The sequence below is a fragment of the Oncorhynchus kisutch genome, linkage group LG26 (genome assembly GCF_002021735.2).
Source record: "Oncorhynchus kisutch isolate 150728-3 linkage group LG26, Okis_V2, whole genome shotgun sequence".
Lineage (NCBI taxonomy): Eukaryota > Metazoa > Chordata > Actinopteri > Salmoniformes > Salmonidae > Oncorhynchus > Oncorhynchus kisutch.
In genome coordinates this window covers 33,166,777-33,191,509 of record NC_034199.2, presented here as the reverse complement: position 1 = coordinate 33,191,509, position 24,733 = coordinate 33,166,777, and the positions used below count along the sequence as shown (strand labels likewise).

At 43.0% G+C, this 24,733-nt stretch overlaps 1 protein-coding gene across 1 annotated transcript in view; it reads left to right on the top strand.

The window, feature by feature from the left end:
• Positions 1–24,733, top strand: part of LOC109870730 (receptor tyrosine-protein kinase erbB-4) — a 532,057-nt gene that overhangs the window by 418,062 nt on the left and 89,262 nt on the right. The window contains 2 exon segments of the mRNA XM_031805951.1: positions 12,508–12,662; positions 18,734–18,778. Coding sequence (XP_031661811.1) covers positions 12,508–12,662; positions 18,734–18,778 — 200 coding nt within the window.

Below are 24,733 nucleotides of genomic sequence, written 5' to 3'. Positions count from 1 at the left end.
CAGACCCTTTGCTATGAGACTTGAAATTTAGGTGCATCATGTTTCCATCGATCATCCTTGAGATGTTTCTACAACTTGATTGGAGTCCACCTGTCTATAAACTGTCTATATAAGGTCCCACAGTTAACAGTGCATGTCAGAGCAAAACCCAAGCCATGAGGTCGAAGGAATTGTCCGCAGAGCTATGAGACAGGATCGTGTCGAGGCACAGATCTGGGGAAGGGTGCTAAAAAGTGTCTGTTGCATTGAAGGTCCGCAAGAACACAGTGGCCTTCATCATTCTTAAATGGAAAAAGTTTGGAACCACCAGACTCTTTTTTGAGCTGGCCGCCCGGACAAACTGAGCAATCGGGTGAGAAGGGCCTTGGTCAGGGAGGTGACGAATAACCCAATGGTCACACTGACAGAGCTTTAGAGTTCTTCTGTGGAGATGGGAGAACCTTCCAGAAGGACAACCATCTCTGCAGCACTCCACCAACCAGGCCTTTATAGTAGAGTGGCCAGACAGAAGCCACTCCTTAGTAAAAGGCACATGACAGCCCGCTTGGAGTTTGCCGAAAGGCACCTAAAGGACTCTCAGACCATGAGAAATAAGATGCTCTGGTATGATGAAAACAAGATTGAACTCTTTGGCCTGAATGCCAAGTATCCCATCTGGAGGAAACCTGGCACCATCCCTAAGGTTAAGCATGGTGGTGGCAGCATCATGCTGTCGGGATGTTTTTCAGCGGCAGGGACTGGGAGACTAGTCAGGATCTAGGGAAAGATGAACAGAGCAAAGTACAGAGAGATCCTTGGTGAAAATCTGCTCCAGAGCGCTAAGGACCTCAGAATGGGGACGAAGGTTCACCTTCCAACAGGACAATGAGCCTAAGCACACAGTCAACACAACGCAGAAGTGGCTTCGGGACAAGTCTCTGAATGTCCTTGAGTTACCCAGCTCTTAAAGAGACCTGAAAATAGCTGTGCAGCGATCCTCCCCATCCAACCTGACAGAGCTTGAGAGGATCTGCAGAGAAGAATGGGAGGAACTCCCAAAATACAGCTCGTGGACTAAAGGGAACATAGGGCTGAGCACGCCACCATTCGCATCAATGTGGCTACAGTGGAGCGGGTCGTGAGCTTCAAGTTCCTCGGTGTCAACATCACTAAGGACCTATTATGGTCTAACTACACCAAGTCAGTCTTGAAGATGGCACGACAACGCTTCTTCCCCCTCAGAAGGCTGAAAAGATTTGTCATGGGCCCTCAGATCCTCAAAGTTCTACAGCTGAACCATTGAGAGCATCTTGACTGGCTGCATCACCACTTGGTATAACAACTGCTTGGCATCTGACCGCATCACTGGGGCTGAGCTCCCTGCCATCTCTTTTTTAAGAAGGCCCTAAAAATTGGAAAAGACTCAAGCTACCGAAGTCATAGACTGTTCTCTCTACTACCGCATGGCAAGCGGTACCGGAGTGCAAAGTCTGTGACCAAAAGGCTCCTGAACAGCTTATACCCCCAAGCCCTAGCTTCCCTGACTATTTGCATGGACCCCCTTTTTATTTGCACTGACTCTCTTACACCGGCTAGATGCACACTCACTGGATACTACCCACACACACACACACACACACACACACACACACACACACACACACACACACACACACACACACACACACACACACACACACACACACACACACACACACACACACACACACACACACACTCACTCACTGGATACTACCCACACACTCCAGCACACACAGACACACACACACACTCACTGGATACTAACCACACACTCCAGCACACACACACACACACACTCACTGGATACTACCCACACACTCCAGCACACACACACACAGTCTTGTACACCTAATCTTGTAGGGACACACACTTCAGTCCCAATCAAAATCATATTTTCCCTAATCTAACCCTAACCCAAAAACCTAACCCACACTTTCATACACGCTGCTGATGTTTATTATCTATCCTGATTGCCGAGTCACTTTTACCTCTACCTACATGTGCCTACTACCTCAACTACCTCGTAGCACATTGACTTGGTAGACCTTGTATGTAATATTGTTATTTTATTGTGCTACTATTTCTTATTTCTGTGCAAATGTTTCTTAGTTTTTAACTTTGCATTGTTGAGAAAGGGCTCATAAGTAAACACTTCACGGTAAAGGCTTGTTGTATTATCTAAGACAATTAAGCTGGAACAAACATTTCAGTAAAAGATGCAAAAAATCTAACTAACGGATTGGATTAGTTGAGAAAAATACATGTGATTTATCTTTGTGTAGAATAAGATTAATCAATCAATCAATGTACATGCACAAACATAGATATTGAAACAAAAAAATTCACCTGCTGTTGAGCATGCTGGGAAATGAATGATGGGTATAGTTTTGATTCAAAGTGATGTTTTGTTAGTTTCAGGTCCCTGTATAAAACGAGGAACTCAAAATAAGTCCTTTTGAAAGAAGCATGGTATTGTGTGACATATGTATATCTTTTTATGATGAAATATTAGCTTAGGATCTCATTTGGTGAAGTTCACAGCACTGAAAATAGATGAATGCAACAACCATGTTTCTGTTACTAACAAATACAGTCATGGGTGGTAACTCTGCAATTTACTGGAAAGGCAACGCACTCTGGGAAATATTGGAATAAGGATATACACTATGCAGTGTGTTCATTTAGCATTGTTCTGGTGTCCATTTGGGTCCACAGACTCAACACTATCAGTGTTGATTTGACACTCACCATGTTAATTTATTTATTTCTGTAACACTGGATCATTTGCTGTGTATGTATTCTATAGTTATAACAAGAAATAAATGACATCCAACTCAGTTCACTAGGTAACAGCATCCACCTATCACTGTCATTATACTATCAGTAGAAATACCTTTCTCCAAATAGTCGCTATCCGCAAAAACATTTCTATTTATTTTTACATTTTTTATTGAACCTTTATTTAACTAGGCAAGTCAGTTAAGAACACATTCTTATTTACAATGACGGCCTACCAAAAGGGAAAAGGCCTCCTTCAGGGATGGGGGCTGGGATCAAAAATACAATAAAAAAATAAAACACATTCCTCATATTGTGTTTAAACTGCCCGTTAATTACATCTCTCTAAAGCTTTTCTCTCTGATGTGCATCATAAACTAAATCACTTGTGACCACAAACAAAAGTTGTATCCCAAATAGCACCATATTTCCTACATAGTGCACTACTTTTGACCAGAGCCCTATGGGCCCTGGTTAAAAGTAGTACACTTCATAGGGAATATAGTGACATTTGGGATGCATTCAATGTCTTCTATTGCCCTTGAATCATGATTAATTGTATTGTCAGTTAAAGTGTGTCTGCGAGATTCACAATATATTTTATTTCATGTTAACTTATAGGGAAAGTGGCATGTGTTTACAACAAACTGTGTGTGTGTGTGTGTGTGTGTGTGTGTGTGTGTGTGTGTGTGTGTGTGTGTGTGTGTGTGTGTGTGTGTGTGTGTGAGTGCACACGTGTGCGGACCTGAGTGAGTGTGTTCGTACGTGATTGTGTGCTTCCATATATCTGTTTGTGAGTTTGCGCACATGATGTGTGTGTCCCTGTTGACTCTCCGCTTGTCTCAGGCTGTGTGATGATGCTCTTTGTCCTTCACTTCATCTCCAGTCTAGACAAGAGATTCATTCACAACCTCCATCCCTGCTCTCTGCCTCTTTCTCTCTTCTCTCATCTCTCTGATCCCTTGTCTCTTCTCTCTGTTACCTTCTCCCATCTCTCTTCTCTCTTCTCTCTGTTCCCTTCTCTCTTCTTTCTCCTCTCTGCTCCTTTGTCTCTTCTCTCTGTTCCCTTCTCCCTTCTCTCTTCTATCTTCTCTCACCTCCCTTCTCTTCTATTCTGCTCTCTCGTCTCTCTTCTCCCGTCTCTCTTCTCTTTTCTCCTCTTTTCTCTCTGCTCCCTTCTCTCTTCTCCCCATCTCTCTTCTCTCTGCTCCCTTGTCTCTTCTATCTTCTCTCTGCTCCCTTCTCTCTGCTCTCTTCTCTCTGCTCTCTTCTCTCTGCTCCCTTCTCTCTGCTCCCTGCTCTCCTCTCTCTGCTCTCCTCTCTCTGCTCCCTTCTCTCTGCTCCCTTCTCTCTTCTCTCTTCTCTCTGTTCCCTTCTCTCTTCTTTCTCCTCTCTGCTCCTTTGTCTCTTCTCTCTGTTCCCTTCTCCCTTCTCTCTTCTATCTTCTCTCACCTCCCTTCTCTTCTATTCTGCTCTCTCGTCTCTCTTCTCCCGTCTCTCTTCTCTTTTCTCCTCTTTTCTCTCTGCTCCCTTCTCTCTTCTCCCCATCTCTCTTCTCTCTGCTCCCTTGTCTCTTCTATCTTCTCTCTGCTCCCTTCTCTCTGCTCTCTTCTCTCTGCTCTCTTCTCTCTGCTCCCTTCTCTCTGCTCCCTGCTCTCCTCTCTCTGCTCTCCTCTCTCTGCTCCCTTCTCTCTGCTCCCTTCTCTCTTCTCTCTGCTCCCTTCTCTCTGCTCTATTCTCTCTTCTCTCTGCTCCCTTCTCTCTGCTCCCTTCTCTCTTCTCTCTGCTCCATTCTCTCATCTCTCTCCTCCCTTCTCCCTTCTCTCTTCTCTCTGCTCCCTTCCCTCTTCTCTCTGCTTCCCTTCTCTCTTCTCTCTTCTCTCTGCTCCCTTCTCTCTGCTCTCTTCTCTCTGCTCCCTTCTCTCTTCTCTCTGCTCCCTTCTCTCTGCTCCCTTCTCTCCTCTCTCTGCTCTCCTCTCTCTGCTCCCTTCTCTCAGCTCCCTTCTCTCTGCTCCCTTCTCTCTGCTCCCTTCTCTCTTCTCTCTGCTCCCTTCTCTCTGCTCCCTTCGCTCTACTCTCTGCTCCCTTCTATCTTCTCTCTTCTCCCTTCTATCTTCTCTCTGCTCCCTTCTCCCTTCTCTCTGCTCCCTTCCCTCTGCTCCCTTCTATCTTCTGCTCTCTTCTCTCTGCTCCCTTCTCTCTGCTCTCTTCTCTCTTCTCCTCTGCTCCCTTCTCTCTTCTCTCTGCTCCATTCTCTCTTCTCTCTGCTCTCTTCTCTCTGCTCTCTTCTCTCTGCTCCCTTCTCTCTGCTCTCTTCTCTCTTCTCCCTTCTCTCTTCTCTCTGCTCCCTTCTCTCTTCTCTCTGCTCCCTTCTCTCTTCTCTCTGCTCCCTTCTCTCTGCTCTCTTCTCTCTGCTCCCTTCTCTCTTCTCTCTTCTCTCTGCTCCCTTCTCTCTGCTCTCTTCTCTCTGCTCTCTTCTCTCTGCTCCCTTCTCTCTTCTCTCTGCTCCCTTCTCTCTTCTCTCTGCTCCCTTCTCTCTTCTCTCTTCTCTCTGCTCTCTCTCTCTTCCTCTGCTCTCTTCTCATCTCTCTTCTCTCTTCTCTCTGCTCCCTTCTCTCTGCTCTCTTCTCTCTGCTCTCTTCTCTCTGCTCCCTTCTCTCTTCTCTCTGCTCCCTTCTCTCTTCTCTCTGCTCCCTTCTCTCTGCTCTCTTCTCTCTGCTCTCTTCTCTCTGCTCCCTTCTCTCTGCTCCCTGCTCTCCTCTCTCTGCTCTCCTCTCTCTGCTCCCTTCTCTCTGCTCCCTTCTCTCTTCTCTCTGCTCCCTTCTCTCTGCTCCCTTCTATCTTCTCTCTGCTCCCTTCCCTCTGCTCCCTTCTATCTTCTCTCTTCTCTCTGCTCCCTTCTCTCTGCTCTATTCTCTCTTCTCTCTGCTCCCTTCTCTCTGCTCCCTTCTCTCTTCTCTCTGCTCCATTCTCTCATCTCTCTCCTCCCTTCTCCCTTCTCTTTCTTCTCTGCTCCCTTCCCTCTTCTCTCTGCTCCCTTCTCTCTTCTCTCTTCTCTCTGCTCCCTTCTCTCTGCTCTCTTCTCTCTGCTCCTTCTCTTTCTCTCTGCTCCCTTCTCTCTGCTCCCTTCTCTCCTCTCTCTGCTATCCTCTCTCTGCTCCCTTCTCTCAGCTCCCTCTCTCTGCCTCCTTCTCTCTGCTCCCTTCTCTCTTCTCTCTGCTCCCTTCTCTCTGCTCCCTTCGCTCTACTCTCTACTCCCTTCTATCTTCTCTTTCTTCCCTTCTATCTTCTCTCTGCTCCCTTCTCCCTTCTCTCTGCTCCCTTCCCTTGCTCCCTTCTATATCTGCTCTCTTCTCTCTGCTCCCTTCTCTCTGCTCTCTTCTCTCTTCTCTCTGCTCCCCTTCTTCTCTTCTCTCTCTGCTCACATTTCTCTCTTCTTCTGCTCTTTCTCTCTGCTCTCTTTCTCTCTCTGCTCCCTTCTCTCTGCTCTCTTCTCTCTTCTCCCTTCTCTCTTCTCTCTGCTCCCTTCTCTCTTCTCCTGCTCCTTCTCTCTTCTCTCTGCTCCCTTCTCTCTGCTCTCTTCTCTTGCTCCCTTCTCTCTCTCTCTTCTCTCTGCTCCCTTCTCTCTGCTCTCTTCTCTCTGCTCTCTTCTCTCTGCTCCCTTCTCTTTCTCTCTGCTCCCTTCTCTCTCTCTCTGCTCCCTTTCTCTCTTCTCTCTTCTCTTGCTCTCTTCTCTCTGTCTCTCTCTCTCTCTCTTCTCTCTGCTCCCTTCTCTCTGCTCTCTAGTTCTCTCTGCTCCTTCTTCTCTCTGCTCCCTTTCCTACTCCTTCTCTCTGCTCCCTTCCTCTCTTCTCTCTGCTCCCCTTCTCTCTTCCTCTCTTCTCTCCTGCTCTCTTCTCTCTGCTCTCTTCTCTCTGCTCCCTTCTCTCTGCTCTCTTCTCTCTGCTCCTTCTCTCCCTCTCTCTGCTCCCTTCTCTCTTCTTCTGCGCCCTTTCCATTTCCTCTTCTCTCATGCTCCCTTCTCATGTTCTCGTCTTTCTCTCTGCTCCCTTCTCATCTGCTCCCTTCTCTCTTTCTCTCTGCTCCCTTCCTCTTGCTCCCCAGTTCTCTCTCTCCCATTCTCCCCTTCCTCTCATTCTCTGCTGCTCCCTTCTCTCTGCTCCCTTCTCTCTGTCTCCCTTCTCCCTTACTCTCTTCTCTCTGCTCCCTTCTCTCTGCTCCCCTTCTCCCCTTTCTTTCTGCTCCCTTCTCTCTCTGCTTCCCTGCTCCCTTCTTGCTCCTTCTCTCTGCTCCGCTTCCTCTGCTCACTTCTCTCTGACCTCTCTCTCTGCTCCCTTCTCTTCTCTCTTCTCTCTGCTCCCTTCTCTCTGCTCTCCCTTCTCTCTCTCTCTTCTCTCTGCCTTCCCTTTCTCTATTGCTCCCTTCTCTCTGCTCTCTTCTCTCTGTCCCTTTCTATCTGTCTCTCTGCTCCCTTTCTCTCTGCTACCTTCTCTCTGCTCCTCTTCTCTCTGCTCTCTTCTCCCTTGCTACCCTTCTCTCTGCTCAGCCTTCTCTCTGCTCCCTTCTCCCTTCTCTCTGCTCCCTTCTTCTGGCTCCCTTCCTCTCTGCTCTCGTCTCTCTTGCTTCCCTTCTCTCTTCTCTCTTCTCTCTGCTCCACTTTCTCTCTTCTCCCTTCTCTCTTCTCTCTTCTCCCTTCTCCCTTCTCTCTGCTCCCTTCTCTCTGCTCCCTTCTCTCTGCTCCCTTCTCTCTGCTCCCTTCTCTCTGCTCCCTTCTTCTGCTCTCTTCTCTCTGCTCCCTTCTCTCTTCTATCTCTCTTCTCTCTTCTCTGCTCCCTTCTCTCTGCTCCCTTCTCTCTGCTCCCTTCTCTCTTCTCTCTGCTCCCTTCTCTCTGCTCCCTTCTCTCTGCTCCCTTCTCTCTGCCTCCCTTCTCTCTTCTCTCTGTTCCTCCTGTGCTCTTTATTGTTCATTCAGTCAACACCCCTTTAGGCTTCAATCTCACTACACACAATGTACTCAAGCTCTCTCTCTCACACACACACACGAATGAGTATTACTGTGGACTAGAGACTTATCATCCATCTCTGTGGAGTCGTAGAACATTGAGACAAATCAGACAGGTTGGCCAGCAGGTTGGTCGGGTTGGATTGTTAGGCATATGACATGCACGTCTAGCAACCTAAACCAAAATGTATCGGCACCGACCATTTTGCTGGAATTTTTTATTTTTAATGTATTTTACTGGGCAAGTCAGTTAAGAACAAATTCTTATTTTCAATAACGGCCTAGGAACAGTGGGTTAACTGCCTGTTCAGGGGCAGAACGACAGATTTGTACCTTGTCAGCTCGGGGGTTTGAACTTGCAACCTTCCGGTTACTAGTCCAACACTCTAACCACTAGGCTACCCTGCCAAGAAAAGGGAACAGAGAGAAGAGACAAGGGATCAGAGAGATGAGAGAAGAGAGAAAGAGGCAGAGAGCAGGGATGGAGTTTGTGAATGAATCTAAACAATAGGGCCCTACTATAAACAATAGGGCCCTACTAGAGAAATGTGAAGTTTTAAATTAAATGTGTTTGCCAATGTACAGTGCATTCGGAAGGTATTCAGACCCCTTTTTTCCACATTTTGTCATGTTACAGTCTTATTCAAAAATTTATGAAAACATTTTTTTTTCTCATCAATCTACACACAATACCCCATAATGACAAAGCAAAAACAAGTTTTCAGAAATGTTTGCAAACGTATAAAAAATTCAAGAACTGAAATATCACATTTACATTCGAATTCAGACCCTTTACTTAAAATTCCAAAAGCCTGTTTTCGCTTTGTCGTTATGGGTTATTGTGTGTAGATGGATGAAGAAAAATGAATTTGTTCAATTTTAGAATAAGGCTGTAAAATAACAGAATGTGGAAAAAGGGACAGGGTCTGAATACTTTCCAAATGCTCTGTAGGTGATTGTTAATTGGACAAAAGATAGCAACAACATTCATAGTAGTAGTTTTAAGGGTATGCGTAATTTACGTAAATACGTCATTTTTCTCTCACAACAGAAGGCCAAAGTAAGAACCACAAGGTGTTTGGGTTACACCAGGGTATGTGCTCATTGTTATTAAGGCTAGATTAGCTGGTGCAGGGTTTGATTCTTTGGCTCTTACCTTATTAGAACTGATAATGTCATGGGCCTGCAATGAACCAATCTAAAACAGAGAGCGAGAGAGAGAGATATGTTCATAGGCCTGCTCTTAGCCACTCTAAAAAAGACAGTTGGAGAGAGATGGAGATATGTTGAGATGTTAACATTCGTCCACTGTGCTCTTAGTAAATATTAAACAGAGAAAAAGAGAGATGGCGATACACCCCTTCAAATGAGTGGATTCAACTATTTCAACCACACCCGTTGCTGACAGGTGTATAAAATTGAGCACACAGCCATGCAATCTCCACAGACAGACATTGGCAGTAAAATGGCCTTCCTCAAGAACTCAATTACTTTCAATGTGGCACCGTCATAGGATGCCACCGTTCCAACAAGTCAGTTTGTAGAATTTCAACCCTACTAGAGCTGTCCCGGTCAACTGGAAGTGATGTAATTGTGAAGTGGAAACGGCTCAGCCGCAAAGGGGTAGGCCATCCAAGCTCACAGAAGAGTGCTAAACATAAAAATTGTCGGTCCTCGGTTGCAACACTCACTACCGAGTTCCAAACTGCCTCTAGAAGCAACGTCAGCACAATAACTGTTTGTCGGGAGCTTCATCAAATGGGTTTCAATGGCTGAGCAGCTGCACACAGGCCTGAGGTCACCATGTGCAATGCCAAGCATCGGCTGGAGTGGTGTAAAGCTTGCCGCCATTGGACTCCAGATCAGTGGAAATGTGTTCTCTGGAGTGATGAATCACGCTACACCATCTGGCAGTCCGATGGACGAATCTGGGTTTGGCGAATGCCAGGAGAACGCTACCTGCCCCAATGCATAGTCCCAACTGTAAAGTTTGGAGGAGGAATAATGGTCTGGGGCTGTTTTTCATAGTTCGGGCCCCTTAGTTACAATGAAGGGAAATCTTAACGCTACAGCATACAATGACATTCTAGACAATTCTGTGCTTCCAGCTTTGTGGCAATAGTTAGGGGAAGGCCTTTTCCTGTTTCAGCATGACAATGTCCTTGTGCACAAAGTGAGGTCCATAAAGAAATGGTTTGTCGAGATCAGTGTGGAAGAACTTGACTGGCATGCACAGAGCCCTGACGTCAACCCAATCGAAAACCTTTGGGATGAATTGGAATGCCGACTGAGCCAGGCCTAATCACCCAAAATCAGTGTCGACCTCACTAACGCTTTTGTGGCTGAATGGAAGCAAGCCCCTCCAGCAATGTTCCAACATCTAGTGGAAAGCCTTCCCAGAAGGGTGGAGCAGCAAAGGGAGGACCAACTCCATATTAATGCCCATGATTTTGGAATGAGATGTTCGACGAGCAGGTGTCCACGCACTATTGGCCATGTAGTGTATGTCATGTCCATAGGCCTGCTCTGAGCCAATCTAAAATAGAAAGAGAGAGATGTTGAGATGTTACATTAAAACCTAACTCTGAACTGGGGTTAGTCGTTTGCCTCATGCATGCAGTCTACTAGCTATTATCAAGTTCAAATAACTTCCTGAACATATTTTTGCCAACCAAATGACACTCTATATAGTGCGCTACTTTTTAAAGGGGCCCATGGGGACTAAATAGGGAATTAGGTGTAATTTGAGCACCATGACTTACTTACTATACATGATCCTAGAGCTTTACTGTTGTTCCCACCTGTCAGGTTCAGGCTTAGCGTTATTCTCTGACGGAAACGAGAGTACAGGAGGTAAACAAATGGATTACATCAATCATGTTATGACAACAGAAGCCATAGCAATGACATTATATTCCACATTGTGCTCCTGTTATACTTTGAGTTTGTAATGATATCAGTCACACTTAGGATAGGGGAGAGAGAGGCTAAGTTCTACCATGATGCGTGAACCCATGTTTTTCTAGGCTAACGTAAGGCTTGATTTTGGATTCAGAATGTGTCCATTCCCTGGCCTCTTCTCCTGCTCTCCTCCTCCTCTCCTCTGGCCATATGTTGTTCAGATGGCCCCTCTGGCCCAGATGGACTGTCACAGCCTGCTAATTGATTAACATGCAGCTCTCTTGCTCTCTCCCTCAATTCAATTCAAAGGGCTTTATTCGCATGGGAAACATTGCCAAAGCAAGTGAAATAGATAATAAACAATCAGAAATTAACAGTAAACATTACAGTCACACAAGTTTCAGAATAATAGACACATTTCAAATGTTATATTAGGGCTGTGTTGTGTTGTAACAATGTGGAAATATTTTAAGTACAAAAGGGAAAATAAATACACATAAATAATGGGTTGTATTTACAACCCTGGCTACCCTTTTCTTGTGACAACAGGTCACAAATCTTGCTGCTGTGATGGCACACTGTGGTATTTAACCTAATAGATGGGAGTTCACACAAAATTAGATTTATTTATGTTCTGTGTAATCTGAGGGCAATTTTTCTCTCTCTCTCTCGCTCTCTCACACTCTCTCTGTCTCTCTCTCTGTCAATCTCTCTCTCTCTCTCTGTCTCTCTGGCTCTCTCACTCTCTCTCCCTCCCTCTCGCTCTGTCTCACTCTCTCTGTCTCCCGCTCCCTCTCTCTCTCTCGCTCTCTCTCTCTCTCTCATGGGGATGATGTGCATGGTGTACACTGTTGGGCGCTAGCTAGTGATACAACGATGGACAACATCACTAAGGAAGAGTAGCTGTCATTGTCATGCCATCATTATCGTTTCCCAATAAGAGAGATGTGTTTACAAGGGGTGTTTTGGCAACAGGGGTGCAGTATGCTGTGGTAGACCATGATGCACTGTGTTTGCTGCAGTCTCAAATAAATGAGTTTGGCTGTGAGATGAGGTTACTGGCTATAGTAAAGCCTTTGCCTTTCAACGCCATGGGTATAACACTCATAAGACAACTAATTGAGTACCAGCTTCATTGTTATAACTGTGAAGGTACTTAATTTGCATATTTATGCCTACAGTACACACACACAAGCACTTACACACACATCCTCTCAGACCCACTCGTACATATGTGCACATTTGCACAAAACGCCTCCACATAACGATGCATATGTATTTATTTCTGTTCTGCACCTTAAGGGATATTGTTCCCTGTTGAGCTCTCTCTGTTGCCTGTATTGATACCCTTACAGACCCATACAGTAAGGCCCCTTCAGCTGCCTCCCTTCATCCCTGCCTCCCTCTATTCCCTCCCCTACCCTGCCCCTCCCCTCCCTCCCTTCCCTTGCCTCTTCTAGCCCATATTAACCTCATAAATCGTGTCTGTGCTGATTGTTATGGTCATTGTGTGTGCTGTGAGGGATGGTTATTATCTGCAGCTCTACTTGCTGGTGTTTTATGCGTCTCGTCTTCCTCCTTTCCTCGCTCCCACGATCTTCTCTCCTCTACTATTATATCGCTCGTCTTTATCCCTCTTTCTCTCTATCTCTCTCTGTCTCATATCTCTCTGTTATCTCTCTGTTTCTCTCACTCTTCCTTTCTCCCCTGTCCTTGCTTGCTCTCATTTCCTATTGCTATCACATCTCTAATATTTATCTTCCTTCCCCTCTGTCTCTCCCTCACTTTATCTCTGTCTCTCTCAGGGTCCGGATCACTGTGTGAAGTGTCTCCACTTTAAAGATGGTCCTAACTGTGTGGAGAAGTGTCCCGACGGCCTTCAAGGGGCCAACAGCTTCATCTTTAAATATGCCGAGGCCAACAACGAGTGTCATCCCTGTCACTCCAACTGCACTCAGGGGTGAGCTAAATTCTATATACTGTATGTCTGTGTCTTGGCTCCCAGCAGCATGTGTACGTTTGCGTTGTTGTGTGAATGGTTGCATATCACATCAGCAGTCTGAATGACGAATGATCCTAGGAGGACAGAGTACTGTTCATTTACTTCTACAATACCTTTCTCTAACAAGCAAAACAAGGGCAGACTGATCCCCACTGTAAGGCCAATTTCAACATTATAACAAGAGGAAAACAATATCTGGTTCATTCTCTGTTTCATTTACAACACAACAGCTCTCTGGATCACAATTTTGCACAACACACACACACACACACACACACTATGAACTATGAAGCCCGGGAAAGTACACACACACACACAGATGCACGCATGTTAGCAATGTACACACATACACACACACACTGCTATGCTCCTCTAGGTGCTGACCTCACATAACTATGAACCCGTATCCAGCCAAGGTTTATCAGTGTCTGTAGACTACACGGATGATAGAAACACACACACACCCATGCACGCACCCATGCACGCACCCATGCACACACATGAACTGCAAAACACCCTGGTGAGAGAGAAAGAGAGAGACAGATGCCCAGGCGGTGAGCTGTGCAACAAACCCAACCCTCACCACTACACCCACCCAAGCCCCATCCTTTGACCTTAGAGGCATGTATCAGATGCTCATCATGCTTTGCTCAAACCTACTGTCATGGTGCGAGCCTAAACCATACAAATAACAACACTCGTCACAATGGAACACAACATTTGTATGTTTTTTTATGTTTTAATGTTTTTATGTCTGAAGTCATCTGCTTTTCCCCTAAAAAAGCAAAAACTGACTTCACAAAATAAATGAGAAGTACAGAATCCTGCAAGAAACATGTTATAAACGAGATTGACCCACTGGTTTCCCTCCTAGGTTACAGAGAGCTGGTAGTCTCATCTACTAAACTACCAAGTGTTACACAGGGAAGCGACTCAGGGGGTATGCTAATTTGGTATAGATCAGACTTAACCCACTCCATTAAATTAATCAAAATAGGAACATTTTACATTTGGCTACAAATGAAAAGGAAATAATTTCAACAGAGAAAGATGTCTTCCTGTGTGCTACATACTGTATATCCACCACTAGAATCCCCACACTTTAATGAAGACCAAGATCAACCATTTCCAGGCACAGGGACATGTACTAGTCTGTGGTGACCTCAACACCAGAAATGGGCAAGAACCTGACTCTCTTAGCACACAGGGGGACACGCATCTAGATACAACTACTTCAAAACAACACACAAAAATGGGTCTCAACTTTTGCAGCTCTGTCGTATGCTGGGACTATTCATAGTCAATGGTAGGCTTTGAGGAGACACTTATGGTAGGTACACCTACGGCTCATCCCTTGGTTATAGTACTGTAGCCTACTTTATCACTGACCTCGACAAAGAGTCTCTCAGAGCGTTCACAGTCAGCCCACTGACACCTCTGTCAGATCACAGCAAAATCACAATCTACTTGAAAAGATCAATACACAATCATGAGGTATCGAAGCCGAACAAACTGCATGATTTTAATAAGAAATGCTATAGATGGCAGTGTAGAAACCTGCCACTATCGGCCAACAATAAATCCATTTCCTCTGAGACAACTTCCTGGACAAAATGTTTCCCTGCAATAAAGAAGGTGTAAATTTAGCAGTAGGAAGACTTAACAGTATATTTGACCTATCAGCTACGTTTTTTGAGAAATGGTTAATTGAAGAATGGCCCAAAATGTATGTAGAATCCTATCCAACAAAAAACTCAGTGACCCAGAAAACCAGAACGTATGCCTTCAGTATGGGTAAACACTAGAACAGTACAGAAATATATTAAGAAATATAAAGACTACCATGTCAGAAAACAGCTCAATGTGATGTAACATGTATGAATCACATCTGGGAAAATTGGAACAAACTAAATAGACAACAACATGAAAGCTATCTATCCAAAATGTATGGATAAACCTATTCTCCAATCTTTTTGGCCAGATACAGTGCCTTCAGAAAGTGTTGATACCTCTTGACCATCTACACAATACCCCATAATGACAAAGTGAAAACATGTTTTTAGAAATCTTTTCAAAGTTATTGAAAATGAAATACAGAAATATCTAATTTACTTAAGTAGTCACACCCATGAGTCAATACTTTTCAGAAGCACCTTTGGCAGTGATTACAGCTGTGAGTCTTTCTGGGTAAGTCTCTAAGAGCTTTCAACACCTGGATTGCGCAACACTTGCCAATTATTATTTTCAAAATGCTTCAAGCTCTTTTAAATCGATTGTTGATCATTGCTAGACAACCATTTTCAGGTCTTGCCATAGATTTTCAGTAATTTTTTTGTTAAAACTGTAACTCGGCCACTCAGGAACATTCACTGACTTCTTGGTAAGCAACTCCAGTGTAGATTTGGCCTTGTGTTTTAGGTTATTGTCCAGCTTAAAGTTCAATTCATCTCTGTGTCTGCTGGAAAGCAGACTGAACCAGGTTTTCCTCTAGGATTTTGACTGTGATTAGCTCCTTTTCTGTTTTATCCTGAAAAACTCCCCAGTCCTTAATGATTACAAGCATACCCATAACATGGTGCAGCCACCACTATGCTTGAAAATTGGAGAGTGGTACTCAGTAATGTGTTGTATTGGATTTGCACCAAATGTAACACTTTGAATTCAGGACAAAAAGTGAATTGCTTTGCCAATTTTTTTTGTAGTATTGGGTTAGTGCCTTGTTGACAACAAGATGCATCTTTTGGAATATTTCTATTCTGTATAGGCTTCCTTCTTTTCACTCTGTCCATTAGGTTAGTATTGTGGATCCATCCTTAGTTTTCTCCTATCACATACATTAAAACTCTAACTGTTTTAAATTCATCATTGGCCTCATGGTGATATAAATCCCTGAGTGGTTTCCTTCTTCTCCAGCAAATGAGTTAGGAAGGACACCAGTATCTTTGTAGTGGCTGGGTGTATTGAGGCACCATCCAAAGTGTCATTAATAACTTCACCATGCTCAGAGACATTCAATGTCTGTTATTAGTTTTTTTTTATACCCATCTACCTATAGGTGCCCATCTTTGCGAGGCATTGGAAAACCTCCCTGGTATTTGTGCTTGAATGCTCAACTGAGGGACCTTACAGATAATTGTATGTGTAGGGTACAGAGATGAGGTAGACATTCAAAATGATGTTAAACCTTATTATTGCACACAGAGTGAGTCCATACAACTTATTATGTGACGTGTTAAGCACATGTTTACTCCTGGACATATTTAAAATAGCCATAACAAAGGGGTTGAATACTTATTGACTCAAGACATTTCAGCAAATGTTTTATACATTTGTAAAAGTGTTGATAAGCATAATTCCACTTTGACATTGTGGGGTATTGTGCATAAAAAAAATACAAAACAAAAACAAGTCAATGGGTATGAATACTTTCTGAATGCACTGTAACATATAACCAAGAGCAAACAAATGTACATTTACATGATCATTTGCAAAACTTAGAATCAGATATTAAAGACTACCAGAACACACTGGATCCCCTAATTACATTGAATGAGTTACAGGACAAAATAGAAACGTTCCAGCGCAAAAAGGCCTGTGGTGTTGATGATATACTAAACTAAATGATGAAATATAAAGATCAGAAATTCTATATACTTAAACTCTTCATAATTATCCTCAGCTCACCCCAAACACCAATTTGACCCCAATAATTACAGTGGAATCTGCTTCAACAGTAACCATGGAAAGATCCTCTGCAACAGCAGACTCCAACATTTCCTGAGCAAATGTCAAATTGACTTCTTACCAAAATATCAGACGACAGGCCACAAATACACCCTGCACTCTCTAATTGACAAAAAAAAAGGAAAGTCTTCTTATGCTTTGTTAATTTAAAAAAATATTTTGATTCAATTTGACATGATCTGCTATACAAATTGATGGAAAGCGGTGTTGGGGAGAAAACATACAAGATTATATATTTTTTGTTTACAAACAACAAATGTGCAGTTAAAATTGCCAATAAACACACATACTTGTTTCCTCAGAGCCGTGGGGTGAGACAAGAATGCAGCTTGAGCCCCACCCTCTTCAACATATCTAGCAAAGAATTGGCGAGGGCACTAAAACAGTCTGCAGCGCCCGGCATCACCCTAATAGACTCTGAAGTAAAATGGTTACTGTTTGCAGATGATCTGGTGCTTCTATCTCCAACCAAGGAGGGCCTGTTTTGTTTGCCTGCACAGATTGTGTCAAACCTGCACCCTGATGGTAAATCTCAGAAACACAAAAATAATGGGGTCCCAAAAAAAGACCAGTTGCCAGGACAACAAATATACATTGTATCTACACACCGTTGCCCTAGAGCAAAATAATTATACCTAACTTGGCTTAAACATCAACACCACTGGTTACTTCCACAAAGCTGCGAACAAAGAGACAAGGCAAGAAGGGATTTCAATGCCATCAAAATAATTATAAAAATTGACATTTCAAATAGGATCTGGCAAAAAATCCTAAAATCAGTTATAGAACCCATTGCTCTCTAACGTTGTGACATCTGGAGTCCAGCCACCACCCAATTGAGACTGCATGCAGAATTCAGCAAAAATATCCTTCATGTACAATGCAAAACCCCAAACAATGCAGGCAGAGCAGAATTAGGACTATACCTGCTAATTATCAAAATCAAGACAAAAGCTGTTTAATTCTACAACCACCTAAAAGGAAGTGATGCCCACACATTCCAACACAAGCCCTCATCTACAGATTAACCTAGCGAAGAGTCCCCTCAGCCATCTTGTTCTGGGGCTCTGTTCACAAGCACAAACAGACCCCACAGAGCCCCAGGACAGCAACACAATTAGACTTAATTATAAGACTACACAAATATAACTATTTGATACACTGGAAGAATCAACCCCAAAAAAATTCAACCTGGAAAGTTGTCTGACCCTAAACAGAGAATACACCGTGGCAGAATACCTGACCACTGGGATAGACCCAAAATTAGGAAAATCCTTGACTATGTCCATTAACTTCCTTGCTATTGAGAGAGGCCGCCATAGGCAGATCTGAAGTGGAAACTGAGATGCACTTCCTTACTTCCTGCTGAAGGTATGACCATTTCAGAGACGCATACTGTATTTTCCACAGATCACACCGACCTACAAAGAATTAGAAAATGAATCAAACATTGATAAACACCCATATCTGTTCGATGAAATACCGCAATGTGAAAACGGGGTAACCAGTGGAGCACAAACATATTCATACTACAACTTTGTGCACATTGTTAAAAACATTATCTGATAATATAATATTTGTAATGGCTTAATCCTTTTGAAACCATAGTTTTTTGTTTCTTCTCACTTTTGTTTATTGTTTACTTTACAGAGAAATAGAGACAGAAATATATATATATATATATATATATATATAGAGAGAGAGATAGGCAGAGCATGAGATAGAGGGAGACAGGGACACAGAGAAAGAGAGCAAAAGAGAGAGACTTAGGGAGGGAGAGAGCGAGAAATTCCACTCTCCATCTGCTCTTTGAGTGCTGTGAATCCTACGATTCTAATTTCCAGCTGCAGAAAGAAGGGGCAGATATCTTTTGGTATTGCAGTTATTCAGTTCACCGGGCTGGCCCCGTCACGTCTTTGTTCTATTTCCTGCTGAGCGGCAGGCTGGCAGCTCACTACTCCATGTACACATAACGACGTTGTTAAAAAACAATGCAGTGGAAATGCCACTATCCCAGGCAGTCCTTCAGTTCAGACAGATTGAAATAGATTCAGAGATTATCTCTGTTACCATTCCTTTCCCTCTCCCCTCTTAAATAGCCTCACCATGCAGTGTCCTGACTCCCGAACGTGCCCCTTCATCTCTGGGACTGACATGACTGTTTTTTTCTGTTGACAGACACTCAAGCCCAATGTCCAGTCGAGTAATTGATTGATTGTGATCGAATGGATGACTGACTGATTTATTCTGTTGCTTCATTAACTATGTTCCTTTCCCTCATCCAGGTGTATTGGACCCAGACTGCAGGACTGTATTGGCATGATGGACAGGTAAATCTCTCTTCAAATCCCTACTGTCACTTCCTTCTTTGTCCCCAGGACAGACTGCATACACAGACACAAGTTTAACTTTGATTTATTTGCGATTTGAATTTACAAGTTTATGCATTTAAATGTATCTTTGACGAGGGCTCAATAGTAAAAAGATGACACACACACACACACTTCTCCCCAGCAGAAAATGTAATGACAACCAACTGTTCCCACTGAGCAAGGCTTATATTTATTGCTACAGTGGTTCCTCCTTTAAAAGTTGCGAGCTTACATCGCAGGACTTAAAAGGTACCCAGCGTCACGGCTTCATTGCTCCAGACCACCACAAGGTTAGAACACTAATTATGCATTTGAGTCCCAAGGTTTTTATCACCAATCATAGTGGTTCCAATAACTAATTTGACACGGGCCACCAGTCACAGGTGACTTTCTTCAGCAAAGATGGCTGACAAAACATTAAGGTGGAAGCAAATGTAAGTAATTATAACATGAGTCAAGCAAAAAATGTGCAATTGAGAGGAATGTTGTTAATGTTAGAGACACGATTGTGCATATTTTTGTCACAGTTAATTTACAGAAATCACTATTTAGCCAGTTTGCTGACTAGCTAGCTAGTGTTATGACATGAGTATGAAATTGTAATTCATGTTTTGGGACTGAGAAAACCAGCAAACCAGGCTATCTATTGAAACAGTGGATGTAAGAATCTAGCTAGCTAAAGCATTTCCTGCAAATTGAATGTACAATTGTGTTAGCATGCCTTGCTTATATTTTCCGTGCAATGCAGCTGAAGTAACATAGCTAGCTAAGTATGAACTTGCTTATTGAGTATTGGTGGTTAAAATAACTGTGCCTATGGATGTGTCTGAATGGCATTAATGAAGCCTATGGATTGAGTAGAATATAATAACTTTATTGTGCCAAGGATGAAAGTCGTATATACATGTAGTTATTACCACGCATGAGATCCACACATTGCAGCCTGTACATTGAATATATTCACTGATCATGTACTCTTCCTTGGCAAATAAAGGTGCGGTTCAGGTATGAATCTCTGTGAGACATTCTTTTTCAGTCATATCCAATACCAGGTGTATCAAACTCCATTCTTTGAATGATGCCATGACTGCATGTATGTATTACAGTTATACACTTCAACAGTGTTTACCACTCCTGCTCCGGTGACATCAATACTTCCACATTGTAACTATGCAATAGACTAGAACCATGATTTAAGTAAAGGCTAATTTGTAATTCATATATACAGAAAATAAACAGTACACTACACTTCCTATGCATATCTACCTCCATCTATCTGAGGATACAGGATACAGTAGGTATAGTATTTCAATGAGATACTTCATTTCAACCAGTGGAGAATGTGAAATGCTATATTGAAAGTTAATTATCCAGGTGTTATAAATACATAATACATGCATTATAAATATTATAATATTATGTTATAAATACAAGTTCAATCTGTACTTCAATGCACATACGATGTACATTCTAAAAACCAGGTAGAAAGCGGTGGGGAGAGGGGTGTAGAAGACAAAGGGAAAGAGGTAAGAGCAGAAGAGCCGGGAAGACAGCATATGACTAATGAATGACCTACCCTAATATTCTCTCAGTTCATCACAATTACATAGTGTCTCTAGCGGTGTCTCTTAACCAGCCCTGGGCCCCCAGTTGGCCCGAAGGTTATCTGTGGCGATGACGGGACTGGCTTCCGCTCTCACATCAACACATACCTGCAGACGAGAGACAGATGAATAGAGAGAGAGAGCATGATTAAGCTTTGTTTCTTAAATTCTAACACTGTCAGTCATAATAATCATCATGAGGTGAAATACAAAACTGACCTTGGATCATTAACTCTGGGACTACTATATCTCTATATTTCAATGTAAAGCACCTCTTTAATAATACTTCTGTTGACCCGACCAAGTGACCTCTCACCTATGATCATGCTGTGCCCTCTGTCAGCTAGTTCAGATGTGGGAGGGTTTCACCAACACAGCTGATATAACCTAGAGGATTTAGGGAGAAGGATGAAGTGAAAGAGACTTATTGAGGAAATAAGGTGGTGAAAGAGAGTGTTCAACAGGAATCTGTGTGTGTAGTCTCACCTGGTGTCCACACTAAGTGGTTCTTTATGCTCAAAAACAGACAAATGAGGACAAAAAATATAACATGTAATTATAAGACTTTTACATTACCAGATCATTTTGAATTACTAAAGTATAATATTCCTTATAACATATCATAACATTGGATAGATAGGTGCATGTGTAGCATGTGACAATAGCAGGATCATATCAAGGATAGCGTCACAAATGAATACATAAATACCACTTGAAGCTTGATGACTTGATCATTTGAATCCGCTGTTAAGGCAAAAACAAAGATGTGCCCCCCTTTGAGTCCCCAGGACCAGGACTGAGAACCGCTGCTCTTCATTGGGACCTCTTTATCTGTAGACAGGCTTTCAAAGCTCTCTGTATCCAAGGACAGAAAACCTCTCACAAGAAAACAGACTTCATTATACTCAAATTAGACAGCACTGAATATCGTGTTCTCTGTCCTCACTTTTAAAGACTGGAACTACACAAAATTACCTGCTCTATCCAGAATATCCCACTCTCACTTTGACAGCTGGGCCTGCTATCCTTGCACCCTCATCCATGGCTGTTAGCTAGCTACACATGTATTTTACAGTGTTAATTATATCAAGATAGCTAATATGAAGTGAGGTAGCTGGTCAAATGTAATTAACTTAGCTAGCTGTCTATACAGTATGTAAACTAGCTAGCTACGTTGGCAGCTCATTTGAGTTAAAATGCACTGTAGCTAGTTACATTTTCTAAATGTATTTGCTTACTTGAATAGGTTCTCCCAGCCAGGTGGGCAATTGAAAACAGAGCAGCAAAGTTCATTTGTCACCAGAGCAGTTTAGATCATATTACTATTTGCCTGTGAATAACCAGACCTTCATACAAACTTGATATGCTGAATTTGACGCACAGTCAAAGTTGCTGCCATATCCTGCCAGCACACCCACAAGCGAGGCACTCAGGCGGAGAATGAGGTGTGGAACGAGATGGGAGTAACAATCCGGTCTAAATAACAAGTGGAAAGGGGAAAAAATGTATTATTATTATTATTAACCCCACATTATAATTATATAAAAGCCCCTTAGATATTCTGTGTTTCGACAGCTGGAGGCATTTTGTTTTTCACAAGCGTACTTACTGTAGCAGACTGAATTCTGCAAATGTGTAATGGGTGCGTGTCGGTGGCAGGGAAGTCAGGCGCAGGAAAACGAATTTGGTATAAACGGAGTCGTTTAATAAGTGCTAATAAAACTCCAAAAAACAAAATATACAAAAAAAATGATATAAGTTGGTACAAAACCCGTCGCACACCGACACATGACTTGCACATAACATACAATAAAACAATCTCCGACAAGGACATGAGGGGAAACAGAGGGTTAAATACACAACATGTAATTGATGGGATTGGAACCAGGTGTGAAGGAAGACAAGACAAAACCAATGGAAAATGAAAAACAGATCAGTGATGGCTAGAAGGTCGGTGACGTCGACCGCCGAACACCGCCCAAACAAGGAGAGGGACCGACTTTTCTAGGATGGGCTATTAGCTGAACAAAAGACTATTCAACCTTTACTAAAGAATTGTCAAATAGCCTAGCTTGGTGCGAAAAATCCCCCTCCCCAACTTGCAACAAATAATTTGTTTTCGACCTTTCTAAAGCACTGCATCTCAGTGCAAGAGGCATTACTACGGTCCCTGGTTCGAATACAGGCTGTTTCACATCTGACCGTGACTGGGAATGCCATAGGGCGGCACACAATTAGCTCAGCGACATTAGAGGTAGGCCATCATTGTCAATAAGAATTTGTTCCTACCTGACTTGCCTAGTTAAAGGTTACATAAAACAACTGGTGGCAACCACAGCTCAATCAATAGGAGGTGAACAGTGGCTGGTGCTGGAAATATAGCTAACTTGTTATTCAAGTGTTGCACACCAACAGATGGAGAAAATGTACACCAGTCAAGCAATTCATTTCAACAATAATCTTCATTTTAATTGGACTTTACAAACAACAAGAGGGCTTAATTTGAGTCTATTTCTTCGGAGCCTAGAATATATAAAATAACTTAACTGGCTGATGCAGGTTCGATACCGGTGTCGGCCGCCACTGGGAGACCCATGAGGCGGCTTTTGGTTTTCATTTAGAATCCTCCAATCCTCTATATGTAATTATTGGCGGAGAGTCACGTTATATTTTTCGATATACTGTAGGCGATATGAGTCTCACTAGTTTTGAGTAATGTGCTATTAAAAGTGGTGTAGGTCTTATTTATTTAAAGAGTATATTGAAGTTAGAAGCAGTAGGATTTGAATGAAAAGCCTACAACTATTTTAGCACCAATACTAAAGCACACCAATAAGAGAGACTTGCTAGGGCCAAGAAACACGAGCAATGGACATTAGACTAGTGGAAAACTGTCCTTTGGTCTGATGAGTCCAAATGTGAGCTTTTTGGTTCCAACCGCCATGTCTTTGTGAGACGCAGAGTAGGTGAACGGATGATCTCCGTGTGTGTGGTTCCCACAATGAAGCATGGAGAAGGAGGTGAGATGGTGTGTGGTGCTTTGCTGGTGACACTGTCTGTGATTTATTTAGAATTCAAGGCACATTTACCCAGCATGGCTACCACAGCTACCGCAGCATTCTGCAGCAATACCCCATCCCATCTGGTTTTTCTACAGGACAATGACCCAAAACACACCTCTAGGCTGTGTAAGGGCTATTTGACAAAGGAGAGTGATGGAGTGCTGCATCAGATGACCGAGCATCTACAATCACCCGACCTCAACCCAATTGAGATGGGGTTGAGATAGTGAGAGGAAACAAAAAGGAAGAACAGAAGAGAACAGAGGGACAGAACACATCATTCGAAAGGCAGAATAGAACAGCTTCCCCCTATAGGACTATGCTTAGAAAGAAACAGCACAGAAGAGAGATGCCAAATTGGCTTAAAAATGAAGGCCGAAACAAAGGCATAGTGTAAAAACACACTACTTGGCCAAAGCATCCTGATTTCAAGGCAGAGCTGAGCTGAGCTGAATGGAGCTGTGTAAGAGCGGAGAGAGAGAGACAGTAATGACTGCTAATTCATTCCAAGCTGCATCTCAAATGCCACTACTCCCTATCTAGTGCGCTACTTTTGACCAGAGCTTTATGGTCACTAGATAGGGAATATGTTGCCATTTGAGACACAGAAGAGCCTGCAGTAGCCTAGGTCTCACTCTCCACTGATCCACTACTCTACCATCTGACTATGTGATTCAATGCTCTTCTATCTGATTCACTACTCTACTATCTGATCCACTTCTCTTCTATCTGAGGCAATGAGGGGAGAATGTCAGGGTGAGCTGATGATGGGAGACAGGGAGAGGCTGTGGGGTGAAGATGGGGTGAAGAAGAGAGGTGAAGGTGGATGAGGAGAAGTGCTAGTAAACAGATAAAATTCCTAGGCTGTGAGGGGAAAAGCCGTATATACAGTATGCTGACAGCAGAGTAACAGAGAATACCCTGACAGAACTATGTGACTGTGATTGTAGCATGCCAAGTTGGTGAAGTGGCTTTCGAACATGTTTTAGAGAAGCTATGGTTTAACTGAGCATAAAGAAAGGCAGCTTATAATTGCTTATAATTGCTTGGGGCCAATGTTGAGAAGACAAAGCCTCTCAGAGGTCAGACATACAGTTGAAGTCGGAAGTTAACATACACCTTAGCCAAATGCATTTAAACTCAGTTTTTCACAATTCCTGACATTGTATACCAGTAAAAATTCCCTGTCTTAGGTCAGTTAGGATCAACACTTTATTTAAAACATTTCAAATGTTAGATTAACAGTA